We start from the raw sequence: 22,831 nt of genomic DNA on the forward strand, positions 1-22,831 counted from the left end.
TGAAAAGTAAATTTGGTGACATTATTTACCCCCACAGAAATGATAACTACATGAGCATTATATGCCAGCAGAGCCAAGGAGGCTGAACTTGTAGGCCCTTCTATAAAATCTGGCTTCAGAATACAGTATTGTGTCTGAGCTTAAAAAAAACCCCAATAGTGTGCCTCTTGGTATCTGTGTTGCATTATTCCTTGTACAGTAGCCGACTCTGTAGAATCAATACACATTACTTACATGTGTCACGTTTCCTTTTGTATCCATAGTTTTACCAATCTACAGCCTCCAAATTTCTCTTACTATATTGGAATACTTGATTGGCATGCGGGATTCTGTCATTCACTGTAAATTAAAAACTGTAATTTTTTAAAATATTAGAGTATATAGAGAATAATATTTCTATGAAGTTTGCTTTTTAATAAGAAGTTTTTAAAAAGTCAGTATATGTTCCTTTTTTGAAACAAAAACATATTAATTCCAAACATGTTACATCAAAAGCTATCTAAGAACAATGTCACATAAAACAGACCAGAATTAGTACTCTACAGCCTTTCCACTTCAATTTTGTATGTTTGAGCACAAGCAGTACCTGAGATAAGATAGGTGCTACTTGGCTGCACCAAGATTTCCAAGCCATCTACCTTTATAAGCTCATAATCTACCATACTTCTTGTATAGATGCTCTAAGAACTTCTTCCAACATGGCAGAGTTGGAGCATAGAAGAGCTGTATATGTAGTCCCAGTCAGGTGTTACTACCAATCAGCAATGAAATGAAGAATCTGATGAAATACATTTTTCCACTTCTACAGATCGTACAGCTGTTAGCACTTCCATAGGAGAAGTCCCCAAAGATAGCATTTTCTTCTAACACATCCTAAAAGCCTAGGAACATCATTTATTTGCTGGCTGCTACCATGAACATCAAATCCCATTCTAGAAAATGTTAGGGGAAATATTATGTATTCTGCATTAATACCTGCTCCATGCGCTTGTTTCAGGTTCTTCTTAATGTACCTCATAAACAAGGATGAGACTGAGCATACTGGCCAGGTGAGTTGAAAACAATAAAAGCTAAATATTTGTCTTGAAAGATGCATCTTCCTTCTCCAGCCTTGTAGCTACGTACCACCAGGTGGAACTGACGTACCACCAGAGTGGAGACAAGTATCCCACTCCTGAGATTTTGGAGCAAGAAAAAAAGGATATATGCAGCAGCAGGTTGTTCTATACAGCACTATACTGTGTCTGGAGAAGACAGCTATCAGTAGTTACATTACTATACTTATAGCCTATACCCATATATATGTATATACAAACAGTATATGAACATGTGTAAGTTCGGTGTTATTAGGTCCTAAATGTAAATAAGCAAAATAAATAAGATTTCATTTCATCTCATTTCAAATAAGCTATTACATTAATACAGTGAAATTACCTTATAATTCAGTGTTTTCCAAGGAAAATAAAATAAACTTTGCAATGCATATTATAAGGCTTTGCTGTGATAAAATTGGACTGAATAGTTTTCACTTACCTGCACTGTTTTGGCTTTATTTAATAAGCACAGTAACTGCTTACTGCTACAGTTTAGAGCACTGGCTGCAAGGAGTTAAAATAAATGTTAAATATAAATCTTAAAATAAATGTTCTTTGCCATTTTCAGGAGTCGTTTGTTTGGAAGATGTATCAAGAAAGATGTTGGGATTTCTTCCCAGCAGGAGACTGCTTCCGGAAACAGTATGAGGATCAACTTGGCTAATATAACTGAAGATCCAGTATATAAACTTCCTTCCTTCTCATGATGTACATTCTCAGCCTGTATTTGCATCAAATGTCTTTAAACTTGAAGACATACATAAAATTTGAAACAATTTCATAGGCTTTCTGTACGTACCATGGACGAAACCGATCTTCTGTTGGAATTGCAATTTGAAAAGAAAAATCTATGCCAGTATCAAATCAAGCCTTCCAGTTCAAACATGTTCTGATATTCTAACAACTTTTTAAGTACACCATTTAGCCTAGCATTTGGTGAGAGTGAAAGGGCTAGAAGATGTCTTAACTGTACAGCATTTGACATTTAAGAACTTGAACATCAGAGGCCATGCCTCCGAAAAAGTACTTTAAGTGCTGTCCCATTTTTGCCCCACAATATTTGCTAGTGAATGTATTGAGACACAGCTTGAAAAGCTTTCAGCAGATAAAAAGAAACATTTTCAAACACTCTGTTGACCTTGAATCATTAAGTGCCTTAAAACCTCCGTAGACATAGCTATGCAAACTTTTTGTTAGTGTTCTAGATGAAAAGATCCATTGACTGTATTGCTTATCTGTCTTTCTGTATGAAACTGCACTTGAAGTTTGTTTGTATACAACCTTCAATTACAGCTTATTAGATGCTGCTGTTACAAAACACACCCTGTATCAAAATGAATACAATTTAAATCATAGGCCAAAATAAAACAATGCCCTATTGTCACCTGCAAATAGAAGCTGCAAGGTTTATGCATTTATTTTTCTTCTAGTAGAAAGTGCCCACTGCAATAAAATATTACAAACCAAATACTACCTTTGTAATTTCTTTCTGATTTTTCTGCAATACAAAAATTCCGCGTGCTGAAGGTGATTAAAAACATGTATTTGTTGTGCATTCATCGCTTTATTTGAAGGACTGCATGTAGTACAAGCTGGAAAGCAGCTCGGCAGTTTGCACAGCCTGTATTTTAAGCAAAGAAAATCCCAACATAATCAATCGTACCTAATCAAATTTTGGTGGCACAGAATTTCAGGTGCCTGCAAATAAAACCAGGCAAGTGAAACAGATAGATAGATAAATGAAGTAAACAACAGCTAAAGGAGGATCTTTCTATTTGACTATATTTGTTTATTCACATACGGAATATTGTTTTCAGGAAATCATGCTGTCCAGCCAATCTTCAAGCTCTTCCTCAGTAACAGTTTTGGATGTTTTCTGTTCTTGCTGTGCTGCTGTGCTTTTCTCTTCTGGCACATCTGCTGTTGGAGGGTCTAGAAGAGCAAAAAGAAAAGACTTTTGAAAACATGAAAAGAACTCTGTACTGTCTTCCCTTCATCAGTTTGCTTTGTAATACATGACTGATAATATTTTATTGAAATACCATTTCTGTTAAAGAACAACAGTGTGTCACACTTCAAAAATAATAGCAACAATTAAAAAAAACAGCAAGGCTGCCTGATAAGCTCAACCATAGCAATGTAGCTTTCACCTGATATAAGGGGAGGCAGGACCTGAGCCACAGCAGACTGCTTCTAAGTAAGCAAACCCCTACTGCAATCTATTTGCAATCCTGACATAAACAGAATTTTCCTTAATGTAGGAGAGCAGCAGGGGACCACAAGAGCAGATCACAATGCACATCTGCATGATAAACATGATTCCACATTCTGACAGCACTGTTTTCTTAAGGGATTTACACTGTGCTTAGGAGTGTGTATACCAGTAGAATTAAAGATTCTCATCAGAGACAAGGCTTACTGTATTGCACATGGTGATATTCATGTCATCAGCTATTTCTCTCTTTGGACTTAATTTTTAACACAACAAAACAATCATACACAAAAATCAGAGATGCTCCAGTTCTTTAACATCACTGTAGGCTAGGGAGAAGTACAACTGCTCTGCATCAGAGCTAACAAACAGTTGTACAGATTCCAGTGGCTCACTGAATTTCTGCAATAGGAAAACCTGTGTGTGTATTGTGTCTATTTAAAAGTTCATTTGATATTATCAATGCCAGTAAAGATTGAAAATAACATTTGTAGTGTTATCAGAAATGGCTATCAGGTCTTCATTATATTATCAGAGAGGACTAATGGCTCATAATGTTAAATAAAATCTATTTTAATCTACCCCTAACTAAAATTCTGTAACGGTACTTATTTAAAAAATAAAATCCAATTTGGCTGAATCATAAGATCAGTGCTGTTCTACACAGGAAATCATTCTTAAAATGAACCTCATGACAGTGGTGAAACTTCAGGTGAGTGTGTCAGCACACAGCCAAAGATAAATGAATTGCCCTGTGACAGAGATAGTGATAGCAGAACTGTGTACTTGCAAGTTAGGAGTTTAAAAACAATGGACAAAACAATGGAAAAAAAATAAAGGCACTGGGAAAAAGCAAAAACTTACCATTTTCCTTACTTTCCATTTTCAGATCTTTCTCTGTTGATATGTTGTAGGATAATGCACCTGACACAGAATCAATGGGAGCATCCAGATTCAGGAGACGATCCAGTTCTTCATCCAAATGGTCAGTCTCCTGCTTTGCTTGCAGATGGGCTCTCTGAAATGGTTCTGCTGCACTTGTCACAGGACCACGTTTAGTTCCAGGCTCGGATAAAGCAGTAGAATTGCCAACAGACTGGGAGACCAACACCGTTTCCCTTTGAGACAACGACTGTCGAAATAGCTCTCTCCTCTTGCTGTCTTCAACAACTTTAGATTTCATCTGTGGGAGCTCTATGGGTGTTGATGCCTAAGAATACAAAAGAGGAGTTCAGAGTTTCCAATTACATTAAACAGAATATTAGAAATCTTCATTTTCCTCTGCTTGAGCAGATGGATTTGTTTTTGCTTTTATTTTTTTTTATCTTATTATCTTATATTGGCTCTCTGGAACAGTAAATCAAACTTTAACTATCTAACTGGAAAGAATGCAAAAGCACTTTCCAAATTTTATTGCAAGTTTTTAATAGCTGCTAAAAAGAGAAGCAAACATAAAAACAAAATAATTCCATGTCACTCAGATTGAAGTCCAATGCACTGCACATGGAGCATTTTGTTTAAAGCCACCAATAAAGCATAAAAAGGGCTGATAGAGGGTTCTCCACATGCCAGTCTCAAAAATATATTTACTTACAAAATGCATTTGTGTTACGTTTGAAAACCAGGTTCAAAGTTAAAATTCTAGAATAGAGGATATCATTTAAAATATTTGGAGTTACCTGAACAAGTTCAGCAGCTACATTCAACCTCAGATGTAGAGGCAATTCCTGCAGGGCCTGGGCCAACGACTGGCAGTCAACAGAAAGTGCAGGGAACTGAAATATAAATCAACACACAGCACAATTGAATTAAAAAAAAAAGTATTACATCCCTTTGTTCTACGCACTGTACAAATGTGAAGGCCAATTTAAAAATATACAGTATCTAAAAGACATTGGCAATAATAGCAAGAGTTTATGGATCTAAAAGTACACACATAAAAAGCATTTTGGCTAAATCTGGCTAAACACCTACAAAGCAAATCATTACTCAGTTAAAAGCAGAGGATGAATGCCTTGAAAATCCAGAGTAGGAAACAGTACCACAAGCTGACAATGCCATAAGAGACTGCGGCTTCTGCACATTTGCCAAGAGCAGGGAAATCATGTGAATCCGATAACAAAAAATTGTAAAACATCAAATATCACTGAATAGCATTTAAGTGCACTGGAGAAGAGCTATGAGCCACATGTACACTTACAAAGATATTAATGTGAATAAAATATTGTGAATGAAGGTGAAAATAGAGACACGGAGTGAGGAAAAGCTGATGATGAAGGAAAAGAGTAGCTGAGAGACAGTATAATGGAAATAGGAATTCAATATCCAAGTAGGTATTTCACTATAAGTGGTGCTTGAATAAAAAGGAACGAAACAGAAACAAATGGATGAAAGCAGTATTTAAAGAATTATAAACAGTTCACGGCATGTGCAGCTATTTGTGCAAGACAATCAGCAGAGGAATATTTTATTGCTGGAACTGCCAGTTTTACTGGAAAAAAAAACAAAACATCCCAACAGATAATTACTGCTTGTTTGATTTTTAAATTGCAGCGTTCTGAAACATTCCTATTGTGGTTTATCAACATACAACAAAGCAAATTCAGGTTTGCTTTTTATAAAAAGGCATAATAATAACAAAGTGCCAATGTCACCATTACAATTCAATTCTACAGTTTTCCAAACCCTTGCTTTGCCATTCCTTTCTACACATAAAGACTGGGAAATATTTACTCATTCTGCAATTATTTGTATGCCTTTTCTGCTTTGTTTTCTTCCCTCACATTAAGTTCAGCTTACGATTCTATAATAACTTCTTGTATGTGCACAAACAGGCAAAGAACCAGAAGCAGGTCAACTAAGAGGCAAAGGCAATGAACTGGAGCAGTGGATTGAGGATGAAAATAAGGAATGAATCCGTCTTTCAGGGAAAAAAAAGATGAGCAAGAAATTTAAAGGCCAAAGACCAGAAAGAACACGAAGAACCAGCTCATGCTATGAAGCCATCTGGGCCAGGACTAAAGGAAGTTAAAGACATGATCTACTTGAAGCACAGAATTTGAATGAGGCAGAATGAATGAGTTAGGGGCAGAGGCAAAAGAATGTGCCCACCACAGCACACTTCATAATTCAGTGCCGGACCAAATCCTCAACTGTACAGTCTCTGCATTGGTAGACAGAGCATCATTGAAACTGACTGGCAATGCAAGTCTTCACTCTGCTCACCATGGCTTCAGCATATAAATGAGCTAATATGTTCAGATCAGCTAAATGTTTTAATGACAAGTCTAGGAGGAAATCACAAAGAAATTAATATTCTGGATATGTGAGGAGAAAAGGAAGCTAAGGTCATATGCTGTACTACTGGCATCCTACATAGTGGGAAAGGAAGAAACTGATAAGAATATAAAATCATTGAAGGACTGTATCCCACTGAAAAAAACACAAGATGAATTAAAAAATTGCTGCGTAAGCCACTTGGTTCTATTTCCTCATCTTAATTTGACTTTGCAACTTTAATCTAACTTCAAATATCAGTGCCCTAGGAATAATTATTTACAATCTTTTAGAAAATAAGAAGCAAACGTTCAAAATTCAAATACATATAAATGTTTCAAGAGAGATTCCAGCACAGCTTTCCAGCCATTTTAAGAAAAGCTTCAAAGGCAAAAGCTAACAGTAAGTGCTTGCAGCCTGGAACGTTAACAGAATCCTGAGCTGCATCAATAGATGGGTGACCAGCAGGTAGAGAGAGGTAACTGTTGCCCTATACTCTGTATGTGTGATGCCTCATTTGGAGTTCTGGGGCCCCTAGCACTATGTTGTAGTGGGTGGCAGCTCTGCCCAAGGCAGGGGGTTGGAACTACATGATCTTAGAGGTCCCTTCCAACCCAAGCAATTCTATGATTCTGTGATCTTGCAATGATTTAGGTGGATTATGGGATGAAGTCGGCTTAAAGATGAGCACATTCTTCATTCTTCCAATATAAAAAAACCAGTACATACAGTTCCTTTGCTCTTATTAGTATTAGCACAGAAAATCCACATGCAAAAAAATCCAAACCTTGTTGAGTTCCACAGTCATTTTGGAACTGAATTTTGTAGTAGAAAATAAGCACTGTTAATTTAAATTAATGACAATACACTTTGCAGTCAAATATGTGAATATATTCCTATAAGTCCCATTACAGTCATTTTGCTAAAGTCATCTCCTGAATATGCTTAAAAATGGAAGGCTGACCTTATATGTCAGCAGAACAAGGTGATTTATACCCCTTACTCGCCCTTCTCTGGATGGGTTTGTGTTTTTTTCTTTTAATGTTACTTAAAAACCGAGCCTGCTGCCTTGAACGTTTTTCAGTAGGAAAGAAAAGGAAAGACTCAAGAGCCTCCAGCATCAGAAACAAATTAATAAACATATCCATAAAGTAAAGAGTGCTATTATTGCATTATACCATTTGTTACTGAAAGCACAACTGCCTCCACAGCCTGTGCCAGGCAATTAATTGCATAGAAAATTTGGTTACCTGCTTACAGTACACATTTTCTGTATCCCAGTCCTTCTCTTCAGCAAATCGAAACTGTGTAAAGGAATTTCCTACAAAAACAAAATAAAAAAACATTTTAATTATTTAAATAGTTCACTCCCTCTAAGCTTTACAGAAACATATTTTTAATCAATATACCTCAAACGTTCAGAAAATTTGTGTTTAATTTGAATGCTGCTTGAATTCGAAACAGTAAACTTATCTAAGCACAACTGAAGGATGTTTTAATGTATTCCTCTTGTTTACGAAAGAGTACTGAAAAAGGCACAACTGATTCAAAGGTGAACGAGGTGGTGCTGGGTGCAATGTTGACAAGGAAAAACTTCACTGAAAAGTGAAGAAAAAGAAAGAAAGAAAAATAATGACTAAGGTCTATCAGAGATGAAACATGAAAGATCCGGGTTGCAGAGGCAGAATCAGACCCAACCTACAACATAAACGTCATGGTGTGAACTACCGTGAACTATCCTAGAACTACCATGAAAACTTTTTGCACTCTTATAAATTGTTCAATTAAAACAGCAGTTGAGCTATTTTATAACATTAATTATTCACAGCATATGAGCAAAATAATAATTCTGGAATAACTTCTTATTTGTTAGTAACTGACAATATTCTATATAGATATATATAAACATACACATGCTGAAAACGAATATTCAGTCTTTTTAGCAAGTAAATAATACTTTCAGGTGCTTGGATCTAACACTGTTACACACGGAAAGAAACACATTCTAAAAAACAATTAAACCAAATGATTCTCAAACTATTGGGAAAAAAGTCATGTACTTTCTTCAAGACAAAGGACTAAATTAACAAAAGGATGAGTCGGATCTCTAGATAGCTGAGAATGACCTGCTAAACAAACCTACTTCACCAGGATAATAAGCCAGGATCAAGATCTGACTTGTGATGCTCTGCTCTCAGAAAGTCGGGAATAATAGATCCACAGATACTGTATTGCTGAATTAAAGGGTATGACTTAAACGGTAGTTTAACTAGGCTCTTAAATAGATTAACAAAGCATGCCTTTCAAATGGAAAAGCAATAACTACAATTCACAGTAGCACATTTAATGCAAATTAGGTTAATGAGAATGTTGGTCTAACCAATTATCTTTTCACAAATTCCTTTGCCCTGAAAATAACTTCCTTTTGTGTCATGAATACTAATCAGACATCTTGCAATGACTCAGATTTCCCTCCAGAGTAAGAGCCGCTTTTCTTCATTTGAATTTGAAGTTTTTATCTTACTTACAAACATTACGTGGTCTCCAAACACAGAGTAGCTAAAAATAATGCATTCAAGTAAACCTTACGCATCATTTTTGATAACTTTCACAATAAATCTTAATAACATTTTTTGTAATATGCAACTTTGCTATTAAAGACTAGCAGTTCTAGAGCACCATACTATACTGGAATATATTAAAAGCTAAACCAGTTGATTCAAACAGAATGCATGTCTCCTAGCCTCATTAGCCCAATTATCTCTTCATATAAATATCCACTGAACAGCAGAATGAAACAAACCCTCCCTGTAATCTGCACTAAACGTTTTCTAATATGTGAATTGACGTTAATATGAAAGCTGAAACACTGAAAAACACATTTCAGTGTGAAAGGAGAATGGCCACACCGGAAGTCTAATTCTGCTCACTTTAACTCTCTAATTCACTGAAAACAAAAGACAAAACATTGCAGAAGACAGAAGAAAAATAGCTGGTAGCCTTGAGATTGAGGAACAGATTTTCAGACAGGGAAGAGGAATAAACAATGCAACACTGACCTTCAAAGACATCCACAGTGGAACAGAAGCACACACGCAAACAAAAAATTCTCAACAACTGTTTTAAACAGAATTTATCTTTTCCTAAGCAGGTATCAGACATTTAGATGAACTCTTTTGGGATTTTCCAACCTTTGTTCATCCTTATTTAACTACCACAACGCAAGCCTTTATCTACATGTTTATTTAATCAGCTAAACAGCAATAAATTTATAATGGCCACTTGCAGATGAGCAAGATTAACCACAGAAGTACAGCTCACGTACATTTGGGAAATTAGCATGAGCCCCAAAACACCTCAGAACACCTCCTGGACCCACCATGCCAACCAAAGCTCTTTCTGAGTTACAAAATAAAGAAGTCCATATCGTTAATGATTTTAACAACATTTCCCACTTTTTCCCTTCTTTCTGTATTGATTCCCAGTTCACTCCTATTTAAGGAGAACATAATGTCAAAACAAGCTCCCTGCCTCCCTTCAGTTTTCTTGATAGAATTCAAAAACACAAGAGGAAGCAGATGCTATTTTTAAAATGTAGAAAAAATAAAAAATAAAAAAAAAATCAGACCCTCCAGTTCAAAACTCTCGTGCAGGGAAAAATAACACTGGTGCTTGAAATGGTATCTAACATCAACCGCTCATATAGGAATCTGACCAACTCAACTCTCTTCAGGAGCTGGGATGACCACAAGCAACATTTTTTCTTTTATGAGCAGAAAACTTCACACAGAAAACCCAAAACAAATCCACCCATCAAACAGAAGATAAGGAATGAATTTTGGATTTATACATTTTGAGCAAATTAATGAGCAAAAAGAGAAAACTGCAGTCTATCAGTCACTTGTGATGAATTAAGTGTGAGTGCACCTTCCTCAAACTGGAAGAAAACTCACAAGGAAGAGCTCCCACTCATCCGTGTCAGGGCACGCTCTAGCTAGAGGATCCTGGAAACTGCAAGAACTGCATGCCAGCAACTGACAAATCTCATCAGTACCAAAAGATTCTTACTGTTTTTTAATCCTTACACCTCATTATTTCCAATGCTACAATGTACAGAGTATTCCATCCACTATTAATGCTTGTTCTAAATAACATATCTTCAAATAAATACCACTGAAAACACTGTTTCTCTTCTGCAAAGAAGAAAAGGGATAACAAAAAATTCTTCCAACTCCAGAGAATCCATTCTGCAATGAGTTCACGTGAACAATTTTATACACACCATAAACAGATATAATAATTTGGCCAAAATAAAGTAGCATATATTCTATCAGAATTGCCTTTGGAAGACACAAAGTTTCATGGCTCTTGTAATAATGTCACTGATTTCTACTACATATTTAATTACTGAACTTTGATAGCATACACACACTGTAACTATTACCTTTTGCTGTGACTAAGGCTGAAGCGTTCTACTTATTGCCATAAATATAGACCGAGGAATGAACTTGGAAATACAAAAACAACAGAAAGACTCTGCAAGAAATCAACATCTATTAATTTCCTTCAGATATTAAGAACAGTCTATTTCAAGTAACTGCAAAGTCTGTCTTTTATCAAGTGCATGGCAGTTATTTCCAAACAAGAGGCCTTCACCACAAATGTTTCAGCACAACCTACATTTTGGCTGCAAGGAGGGATAGAAGGAAAATGCAAGAGCTTTTGAATACAAAGATTCCACACCTGGTTCAGGAAATCTGCGGCACATAAATAGTTGCAAAGTTAGAAAGTATTTGGGAAAGCAGTATATCAGGCAGAATGCTCAGCTTATCCTGCTAAGATGGAGTCCGCATCTAATTAAACACAGCCAACATTAAATGAAACAAACATCTAGTATTTACTTCTGGAGCTCTACAGAGAATTACCTTAATTAGTCAGCTTTTTACACAAAATAAATAGGAAGGAAAAGTAGGAAATGTACAGATTTGCTTTTACTCTGTAGCTACAAGCTCTTTGGGATTGTTTCAAGTTTTACATCTGTAGCATATATAAGAAAAAAGATACACACAACCATCTTCCATATCTAACACACATGTAACTGTAAAAATAGCATTACGCAAACCCTGCACTTTGTTATTAACTTTTGCATGTTTTCTAAAACGTATCACTACTTTGAACGTGTAATTTTTTCTTCCATACGAAATAGTGGTAAGTCTTGCAGCAAATGCAAACAGATTGCAGCAAAACTGCAAAGTATTAAAACAAACTGCACTGAACAAGCCAAGTACGTTTAGAATGCCAACCAAATGCAGCTATTCATAAATACCAACTCCATCTTCTCCAGTGTTCACTTTTATATTGAATAAACATTAAAACAATATTTAAGCGTGAAGTTATTGATTTCCCAACAGATTAAACAAACTTTTTATTAAGTTTAAGCCAGTCAACTTAAATATTTACATTTTTCCTGATGCTTTATGACATTTCCTAGTGTCATTTTCCTTGGGTTGCTAATCTACAACATACTTAGTGATTTTTAAATGTCAGTGCAATGAGTTTGCTAGATTAGACAAAGTATATAAATCCATAGGGTATGGTAGGTTTTGAGCAGTAACATTAAAGAGAAAGCCTGAAAAAGGCAAAGATGACCAATCATCTTAATGCAGAAATACTCATGACCAAAGACAACTTACTTGTCTATGTATCTATTTATTTCCAGAAGCAGCAGGATAATATGGCAGGAGATTCTCATTAGGGACAGGGACAAACAGCTCCTCTGAATGAAAGGCATGCGTGGAAACATGTTGCGTGGGTGACGAACACCAACACAGCTCAGAGTGGCTGTTGTGTCTCCTCCTTGGAGATCTTCAGCAGAGACCTGCACGTGGGCCTGGACATCCTGCTCTGCATACTTTGACTTCCAGTACTTCTCAGTGAGGTATTGCGAGAAGTTAAAATATACATACATACATACACATATATATTCCATAACTGAAGACATAACCTCAGCACATTATTCAGGAAGTATTTTTCAAATGTCTCACAAAGCCTAACTTCTACAACATTCCTAATTCCAAATATAATAAACACAGAATTGTAACTAACAAAGTAAGGTTTTAAACTTTTAACAAATACTGGCTAGATCACTAATTACTGCTCAGATTCCAAACTCCGTTCCTGGTATGAACTCAGCAGAGAGCTCTAAGCCCCAAATAACTGCTTCTTTTGGAGATGGCCCTTTCTCAATCATCCTACTTTTCAAAGAAGCAAAGCAAAAAGAGAGAATCTTAGAGAGGAAAAAAAAAAAAAAAAAAAAAAAAAAAAAAAAAAAAAAAAAAAAAAAAAAAAGAACAAACTTTAAAATGCTTTATTTTAAGCCGCCTGCTATTTCTGTTCTGATAATAGTGAAGAATTTGACTCAATTAAAGAAAAAAAAAGCCTGCCAACTATTCAAGCTTCAATTTTAAGCATTTAAAGACAGTCAAGTTTTGTTGATGGTACACAGAGTCTTTGACAGCCCTTCTGTTATTAGAATTTCATAACCCAACAAAAGTGTTCAAACTTTTTGTTAGCGTTACACTTCCATTCCTTTACTCTGTACTTCACAGAACATTTACAAGAAGACATGCAACTATCTAATCAGTAAGTATTATTTATGCTGCTGGGCTGGATATTTTCAATACACCACCTCAAAATTGTTAAAATTTTTCATGAAAGCAGAAATCACTACTCACAAAAGTTGCAGAGCACACCATTTCAATGAGATTTTCCAAAGCACACATGATTTACAGATTAAGGTATAAGCCAAGAAATATTCAAGCCTTTTGATAGAGCGAGTATGAGGCTTGGCTTTCTTGTAGTTATGAAAGTTTCTGCAAGATATACAGTACTAGCAGAACCTTGCAAGATTTTTATGTTTAATGCAATGAAACATCAAAAGAGATGCAGCTCCAGAAAACAAGACACTGGAGAATTTTCCTCTGATATTTTAATAGAGAGACCACAGTTAAAATTAGCAAAGAACACATCTAGTAAAGCTGCATTTCTGTAAGGACAGAAAAGCCTGGGAAGTGTTTGCATATGCAAAATACTCCTAAATCTCCAAAGATAGGAAGTATAATGGCTTAGAGAGTTTTAAACACCAACTTAAAACTAACAGCAGGCTGGTAAGTGTTCACTTCAGATAAAAAAAAAATATAAACAAACAGCACACTGCATTTTTTTTACTGAAAGCTGAGGAAGTCTCTATATTCTGGGCTCCCTTTATGCTTGTAAGAAAGATTATCTTAAACACAGAAGCTAGAAGCTTATCTTCGTTTTTTGTCTACTCTTTTCCCAGCTACTACAGATGAACTATTCCATACAAAGCTTAAAACCCTGTGTTAGTAGATTTAAGAGTTCTGAAAAGTGAAAAGGAGAAAAACAATTCCTTACAAGTCTTTGGACTGTGTTAAAAATGACGTTGTAGCCACATATCAGCTTCTGTTCATGTTTCGTATCAGGTTCTTTGAATATATTCCAATAAATTTATCACAAAAAAAGACTGGGTTAGCTCAGGCATAAACACCAGTACCTCCAGTGCTGCGCCTTGAGCTTGCCTGAACACACTACAGCAACTCCCATTCTGTAACTTACAGTACCTCCCAGGAACATATCCTGCAGCCATCTTACTCAAGCTCTCCTTGCATGAAGTACAGCTGTCAGAAGCAGGAAAGCATGCAGAAGTTATACAGAAAGAGGATCTACAGTCCTGTGGATGACAAACACCATTTGTGGTATGTATTTATCGCTGATACACAGTGATTTGAAGATCTGCGTAATGCAAAATTGTTACTTAAGAACATTTTGTATTCAAATAGCACAAGATTTACATGCGGTCTCTAATGTTCACTTTTTAATGTTCATTTAGAGAATTTGTCTTCTATGCCAAGGTTATTAATGGTATCATCCAACATTAAAAAAAACAAATTTTGAACATAACAGTTTAACTGCTGCATTGATTCCACTGCATACTATTTACAGCGCTACCTATAAGTCTCTGAAAATCAAATTAAATATTTAGTTGAACTGTCAAAGCTCACCTGCACCTTATAGATGCTTCTGGGGTGTTAACTGTTCCAACCTGCCAGAAACAATTTCTTTACCTAAATCTAATCCATTATGAGTCACTTTAGAAATTAAATATACTGCAAGACCAGCTTAGACAGAAGACTCAGAACTAGGAATTAGAGCTCACTGGCATGAAAAGCAAAAACAATTTGGGAAGATCATACACACTTGAGTAAAATTAATGTTTCATGTTTAATCTCAACAACTCCTATGCCCCCAAAATTTGGAAGGAAATTCATCACAATCACAAAACTCCAAGATTAATGTCAGAAGGAAGAAAGTTATGCTGGGTTGTCATCCAATTCTACTTGGCTATCAAAAAATAGATTACTGTACTTTGAGATATGTTTTTAATGCATTGTGTAACCGCCAAGATTAATAATTCATCAATATTGCACCTAAAAAAAAGGTAAATAAATGCAATAACCTTAAAAGCTGGCATGCAGCACATCTCTCTGATTCTACAAAGAAAAGGCACAACAGCTGAATATGACTCACATTCAAAATACACTTACAAAAAATACTGTCAGCCTTAATGGAATTTATTCAATTCAGAGGAATAAAGAAGGCTTGGCAATTGATAATATTAGAAACAATCTTCTGTGACTTCTACGACTAATGAAATGCATGCCAAGAAAGTTTGGAAAATGCCACCTACAGGATTCATGAGCAGTCTTTCTGTTTGTCTTGCATGTATTTCATTGTGAGACTACAAGCAGGGTAAAGAGACACAAGTCACTGGCTGCGTGTTAAGCCAGACTTACTCAAAGATATTTACAGCACAGATATGTAACCTATTTTTAGTCCCAGACAAAATTATGAGTAGAAACCAATTATTACAGTGGTGAGTGTTTCAAAGAGGCCTCCAAGACTTCCTGGCTCAGTAGTCTGATCAAGGCCCTGGGATGTCTGCTCCATTGCCTGACTATTCCCTGGTGAATAACCTCATCCTAATGCCCTTCCCTGGCGCAGCTCTGTGATGCAGTATTCCTTCCTGGGGGGCTGCTTTCCGGCCTCTCATCCTCCACTCTGTACATATTTCCAGAGTTGCCCCACCCTAAATGCAGAATCCAGCACTTGAGTTTAAAAACCACCATCTATGTGTAATGAGAGTCAAGCATATAAAGTGCACGTTTCAGGTAACAAGGAAAACCAAATCTGCTGGGGGTACTTTGCATTATAAGTAATTCCAAGTTACTTGATAATAGCTCAAAGTAGAAAAGTATGCATCAATTCATTCAATCATAAAAATATGACTCCATACTGAGTCATTGATTCAGCCTTGATTCAGACAGCTCCTGAAATGAACACAGTAATGTGTATTGTCTGGAGATTCACAGAGGGATAAGCCCACCATTATGACCTATATTCCAGAATTCCAGGAAGTTTTGCCCTCTCAAAACAAAACAAAACAAAACAAAACAAAACAAAACAAAAAACTCTACCCAGTTATCCTGCAATGCACTTATCTGAACAGTAGATTCATTTAGCTTCTTGCGTGCCTATAAATAAATAATGGAAAAAGCCATTGCACGAGGTACTACACATCTGTAAGAGGTCACATGACCTAAAAGGTGACTACATTCATGCTGGAAAGCACAAACTTGATTTCACAGTGCAGTCTGGCATCCATTAACAGGGCATTTATCTATAGGTCTTTGAACCCAGAATTTTGGCCATAATTTTACTGGGCAGATACAGTAATAATAACATCTACCGCACACTTTTTAAGGGGGTTCTTTTCATAAGAGGCTACTCAAAGCAAGAAACAAGCACTCTTCTGTATCTACAGGCATATTATTTGCAGGCTGCCTTTGATACCTTTTAGATACTTGGACCATTTGGCTGTTCATAGAACCAGTTTTCATGTTTTCAATATGCCAGCCTTCATAAACAAAGAACCCCACAGCCTGGAAGCACTCACAGGCCATTACACTGAGGTGTCTTCTTAAATATTCTTACCCTAATTGAAAGGTCAAACAAATAACATGTACAGGTGCTTAATAAAAAAATATATTCTATATTCTCACTAAGAATCTCAGAAGCTTTGTATTGGCTAGGAGAATAATTAGAAAGTAGGTATCTCAGCAATTGCTTTTAATGGACATAAAATACCAACATAGCAGATGAAAGTGTTTGATTCAGTCAGTTGAATTTACCACCTTTCTTCCTTGGAAACAAGAAATAATAGACCCTTCCTCTGAGATAAGAAGATACAAACCCATGGCTTCAGCTATGATAAGGGCTTACAATCTCTTCTCGATAGTTTTACAATGAGACGCACTTTTGAGGGTAGAAAAAGCTGGAAACAGACAATGCGTGCATGTCATGGACTGTCGACCCCTTAAACATTCAGTCTGCTCTACCATCTCAAAAACATATAGACATTTTTCTTATGAGCAGAGGATTCTGAAAAGCAGATATGATCAGCATAACTATTTGAAGTGCGCTTGTTTGGTGAACACTGCATCAACTGATAATCTTCCCGGATTTCTCTACAGCTTGTAAACACTGACATATGTAGTCCCTAAAATCCAATCACAAATATCCCAGTACCAAAGGGTAATTACATAATTTTTTACAGCTATATTTTAAATTTGTTGCTCTTGATGGATAACATTAAGCTGTGTGTTCACATGACAGCAAGAAATACCACGGTTTTAAAAAAGCTTTTGACAAATTTGATGTTTAAGACTTGATTATAAGTAGCTAATGTTCAATAACACAAGAAGCCCCCAAAAGGTTGCTATATACGCAGGTGTTATAGCTACTCAGAAATATGAGGAACCATGGGACAAGCCGAAATTCTCAGTGTATCTTCTTTCCATCAGTCAGTACAATATTAGCTTCTTCTGTTTTACTGAAGAAATATTTTTGGTTGTAAAATATATCCTTGTGTTCAAAGTTTTAATACAAATTCTGTTTCTGAAGCAAATGAGACCTAAGCTATAGTTTGTATCTAGCCATAATATGGTGAACAAGTCTATTTGGTAAAATTTTGATCTCAGGCTTCTATGTCCTTGGAGAGGAACACAAAAAATGACTGAGAGATGAGAGAATGCAGTTCACATATTGTTGTCACTAAACAGGCAGCCAAAGAAAAGTTAATTTTCAGAAGAGAAATCTGAATTTCATGGTCTGAGAACTTAACAACTAACATTATGGTAACATTTGATTTCCTCCTCTCACTGTGGACCAGTAGTTCTCAGCTCCTAAGGCCAGACACTCCAAGGAAATTTAAAGGGTTTTTTAACATAATGTATTAAAAAAAAACAAACAAAAAACCCATAGTATGATATTCTAATCCTTTATATAAGACTACTGTAAATAAGCTAAAACAAAATGCAAATACAATGTTTTAAAGCCTGATAAACACACTATTTTTGTATTCTCACTTTTAAATAAGATGTACATAAATCATTTACATTAATAAGTACATATTACCCTACTTGGCAATGTGTTTTCTCTGCATTTTCCTGCTATAACCTAAACACTCCTCAGCAGATACGAAAAATAAATAAGAAAAGAAATATTCTTTCATTTCCAAATATACTAATGAAGAAAGACTACAGCACCTAGTCTTACTGAAAACTGTTAAGTGGAAACAGTTTCAGACAGGGCAATTAAGAAACAATGCCTAAAAATAAAAGATCTTATTTTAAAATGACTGAGACTTTTCCGCAAGACAGCTGCATTTAGATGTTCATAAAAACGTACAGTGTTCTACTTCAACTGAATCAGCATTCAAAGAGTCCAGAAGTTTTATGGCCAAAACTAACCAAAGCCCCAGAAATCTCTGACCAATCTCTACCTCTCCCCCAGATTATCTTTAGATAACATTCCTTACAAGATAAAATAGAAATAACACCTAAAGATATATACAAATAAAACCTGAAGATCCTCACTGTGTAGCAGCACATCCTCCCCTAGGCTGAACCCTGAATGAGCAGCCTCGTTTTCACCAAACCCACAATAAAAGTATTACTTATTTATTTGCCAGCAGAGAAATGATGAACTAGTGTAAAGCAGGACTCTATAGCACTACTGATCAGAATGAGTCTCTACATTTTTGTTTCTGAAACTGAAGAAATAAAAACACAATGAGCTCATTTACTTCAAAATGAACGTCTGAAAATGACTTTATTTGCTAGTATTAAAAAAATCCATTCACTTGAAACTGAGCATATTACTCAATAAAAGATCTTCCCAAGAAAGTATGCACAGCATTTCCAAAGCCGAAGATGTAATATAAAAGCACAAGTAAGGAATGGGCTTGCATGCATTTTGCAAGTGCTGAAGGCAGCATGACACACAGAACTATTGTAATCACTTCTCTCTTACTAACACCTTTTCCTCAGTCTACTGCCTTAGAGAAAAGCATTCATTTGTGAATCATCAGTGAGAGAGATATAAATATTTCAGAATGCATTTTTTCTGATAAAACTGGGGCAGAGTAGCCATGCATTGGAATCTGAACCATTAAATATAATTTCTTCATGTTTTCAAGGATGAAGGGGAGGACAGATTACAGAACAGCATTATGTAGTAAAGTCTAAGTACCCCCAGATTATAAAAGGATGCATCATACAAGTGCAGAAACATTAACTTCAGCATCTTCTAACTTCTGAATGCCTAAATTTATGACTTATATCATTATGTAACAATAAAATGAAAGCTTAGCTTGAACAACACAAGATGAATATTGGTTGAAATCACATATCAAGAAAAAATGAGATTTCATAAAATTTAATACAGGTCAGAGCCTTTCTAGTCCATCACAGCTGCCTTTTAATAACTGAATAACTAAACAGCATAATGCTGAATGATTAAAGAGAGGTCTTTCATTTTAGTCAGAAATTAATCTATTTGTCCTAGTGAGAGTTACCCATGCTGATTCCTATTTCAGTGCCAATGAGTCTCATGGGAGAAAGCAATTCTCATTACACAGCTCTAAGTATCTGTGTATAGCTGTCACAGATACTTATTATAAAAGCAAGACACATTCTAATAACACATTATCCAAGAGTCCTTCACTTCCATACTGCAAATACTTCACACATGGAAAAATCAAAGACCCTATTAAATGTCTAATTTTAATTGATAATTGCATGACATAGGTTATGGTACTTCAGAAGTTTCGTGGCTAGGCATAGATAAAACTATCTACAGCTGAAAATACTGCAAAATGTTTCTGCTGTCACAGCATGGTCTTGTCCTAGTACTTATAATGCCTTATACTTACATATACCACAAGCACTATAAAATATCTGCTACAGAGCACAGTTTTTCTGTCCCTTAAGATCAAATTTTATCCTCATTATTTACCATTTGTGGTCTTTATTATGCCCTTCACCATTAGTATAAATCTTATTAAGCGGCTTTTCAAAAGCTTGCAAGAATCTAGCACTTTGCTCGAACTAGCAAGGAAAACAATTAAGGCACCCTTCACTGCTAGAGATCTCAGGTAACAAATGATATCCCATTAAGTCATAAAAAGGTGATCCATCAAATAACATTCTGTGTCTGAAAATTTTCAAAACATCCATTTGGGGTGGGAGCTTTTTAAACACCTTTTCTCCTTTCCCGTCTCTGAACCCTACACAAGGCATGCACCTTCTTCATGCGCAAGTGGTAGAAGTGCCGCTCTGCTACACAGAAAGCTCGAATCCCGGGAGTTGGACTCAATGATCTCTAAGGTCCCTTCCAACTTGCACAATACTGTGATACTGTGTGATACCTGCCTCATATAACACAATCTTCTCACTAACAGTATCATTGCATATATATGACAAGTCCTCTTCTCACAGACTCATGAACCTGCATGTTATTTCTATTATAACACTGGCTAATGAGAGTGAAAAAGGTATTTCTGTAAGCGTGACTGACGTTGTCTTAAGCTTATCCTTATCACAGAAAACAATTTATAAACAAACACAAATGTTGAAATTATTATAGGAATGAGATGAGATGTGAAGGAAAGGGAAACCATTTTGTATCATTCCAGATTCAAGTGGAAGTATCTCTTTCTGTAACTAACTGCACTCATGGCTGGAATAATTTGCTGTATTAATGACAGGACCAGAATCATACTCCCTATAGTTCCTAAAATACTCCAAAGCTTTTTCTTCCCTATAGCCTTTGGAATAGCTTAAGTAACTAATACAATTTACACTACTTTCAATAAGCAATTGATACAAAGATTTGTTCTGAGAGGATATTAATCTTTTAAAAAGAAATTATTTTAAAAGACTATAACAAATAGTATATTATAAATGTACATGCAACAAGTTTAATGCCACAAAAACATAACAAAAAATAAACTGCAAATGCATAAAAGCTACACACAGAGTTAGCTCATTTTGGGATATATCTGTTTACTTAACAATAACTCATATGGAAAAACAGGTTATGAGAGATATTATTTGCCTACCTGCTAGTTACATCTGATCTCTTTCAAAAGTCTTAATGGAATATAGCAGAGGTGAAGTCTTTGAACAAATGAAGGTCCAACAGATAACCTACCTAACAAACTATAACATATATAGATGACCTACCAACAGATAAGGAGACTGACTGCTTTTATCAAAGAAACAATAATTTGAACTCAGCTTTTTATTCATGGGTAAAAAAAACCCTGCAACCAGCAAGGCAATTGGCCAAGTCCAAAGAAGCCGAACAAAGTAAAAGCATGGACTGAAATCCATCCAGATTGCTAGGAACAGAAAAAAGGCAAACAGAAACAAACCATAATGGAGGAAAGAAAAATAAAATACTTCTCTTACTTACAGGAAAACCTGTTTTTAATATCAGCTTTCAGAAAAGACCCTCTTTGTCATTAGGGAATTATATCGTGACATTGTTAAAGTTTCCTTGTCGCTGTCAAATCCTGAGCTGACTACACAGTCTTCTGCTTACTCTGATTCATGCTAATGACTTTCGAAAATGAAATTAAGATATGACAGTTAGAAGACCACAGCCTTCAATAACATTTTCAATTAAGTCACAAAAAAAATGCTTTTTTTTTTGTTTGTTTTGTTTCATTTTTTACAACTTAATGCCAAATTACTTCTTGATTTAATTGTTATATTTTGTGTTTCCTGCTTACTGGCTGAGTTTGGTAGGAATTTTAGCACACTGCCTTTCTGAAAACTTGGTTTAAAAGGTCTTCAGAGAAAGGAATTTGCTGCCAAGCATATATGGATGTTATTAAAGAAGAAATAGCAAATAAAATGGATTGAGGGGAAGTAGAAGATGTGCAATTATTACCTTACTTGACTGACTTTTCATACTTAACTGTTTTATAACTAATTTTCACCTGTTTCAGATTCCTTTGCTGTTTAGGATTTTGTGTACATGAATAAAGAAAGTGTTTACTAGGGAGAAAGATGGCGGATGGTAGTCCAAAAGAACTGCCTGCAAATTAGCACATAACCTAATATGAATGAAGGTGGCAGGATCCACCCTTTAATGCATAATGCTATTTAAAGGGTTATTTGTACTACTGCATCCAGTAAATTAGTTTGCAAAATGCATTATGTAAACAAATTACTGACATATAATTTTCTTAAGCTTGTAAAAGGGACAGAGGAAATGGTACTGATTATTTCCACTATTATCATCATTAACATTGAAATTAAGGGGCTGCAGAAGGGAGCATTTAAGTTTCTCTACTTCAGTCTTTAAAAGGAATCTCTGATGCATTGCCAAGCTTAGAAATAGCAAAGTATTATCCTGGGGTATTTCCCTCATACCTGTCTAGACACATAAAATACCAAGCCTAAGTGTTATTTGGCCACCTGGAAACAACAGAAAAGCAAAGACAAGGTTTGTTCTAGGTGTATCTCTAGGATACAGTCCCTCATAAGCATGATCAGCCATGCAAACACATTTAAAAACCTCGAGATAATTCCAGCATTAAAAATTAATACCAGAAGAACAGTGTGACTTTCATATTTCTCCAATTTCATTAAGATCAAAATTTCAGTCAACTGTTTATCTGAACACAGCAGGCATTGCTGAAATTAAGGAGGGGAAAGGAAGAAGCCTTCATATTCACTTGAGCCTTCCCCTGCCTTCAGGCTCACTGCCCCTCATTCTGCTGAACGTGCATTCTGCAGTTTAACACTGCAACTTTTACCTA

The 22,831-nt window shown here is 35.7% G+C and overlaps 2 protein-coding genes across 3 annotated transcripts in view; one reads left to right on the forward strand and one right to left on the reverse strand.

Annotated features, from left to right (window-relative positions):
- RYR3 (ryanodine receptor 3) overlaps window positions 1-2,559 on the forward strand; it is a 183,209-nt gene extending 180,650 nt beyond the window's left edge. The window contains exons 103-104 of the mRNA XM_072337850.1: window positions 998-1,049; window positions 1,663-2,559. Coding sequence (XP_072193951.1) covers window positions 998-1,049; window positions 1,663-1,758 — 148 coding nt within the window. The 3' untranslated portion in view covers window positions 1,759-2,559. The remainder of the gene's footprint in view (window positions 1-997; window positions 1,050-1,662) is intronic.
- Window positions 2,560-2,893: 334 nt separating this feature from the next.
- AVEN (apoptosis and caspase activation inhibitor) overlaps window positions 2,894-22,831 on the reverse strand; it is a 77,539-nt gene continuing 57,601 nt past the window's right edge. For both annotated transcript variants that reach the window (XM_072337852.1, XM_072337853.1), the window contains exons 3-6: window positions 7,833-7,903; window positions 4,986-5,081; window positions 4,171-4,516; window positions 2,894-3,026 (exon numbers count right to left, since the gene is read on the reverse strand). In XM_072337852.1, the coding sequence (XP_072193953.1) occupies window positions 2,908-3,026; window positions 4,171-4,516; window positions 4,986-5,081; window positions 7,833-7,903 (632 nt within the window). In that variant the 3' untranslated portion in view covers window positions 2,894-2,907. The remainder of the gene's footprint in view (window positions 3,027-4,170; window positions 4,517-4,985; window positions 5,082-7,832; window positions 7,904-22,831) is intronic.

This window comes from Excalfactoria chinensis, chromosome 5, assembly GCF_039878825.1.
Source record: "Excalfactoria chinensis isolate bCotChi1 chromosome 5, bCotChi1.hap2, whole genome shotgun sequence".
Lineage (NCBI taxonomy): Eukaryota > Metazoa > Chordata > Aves > Galliformes > Phasianidae > Excalfactoria > Excalfactoria chinensis.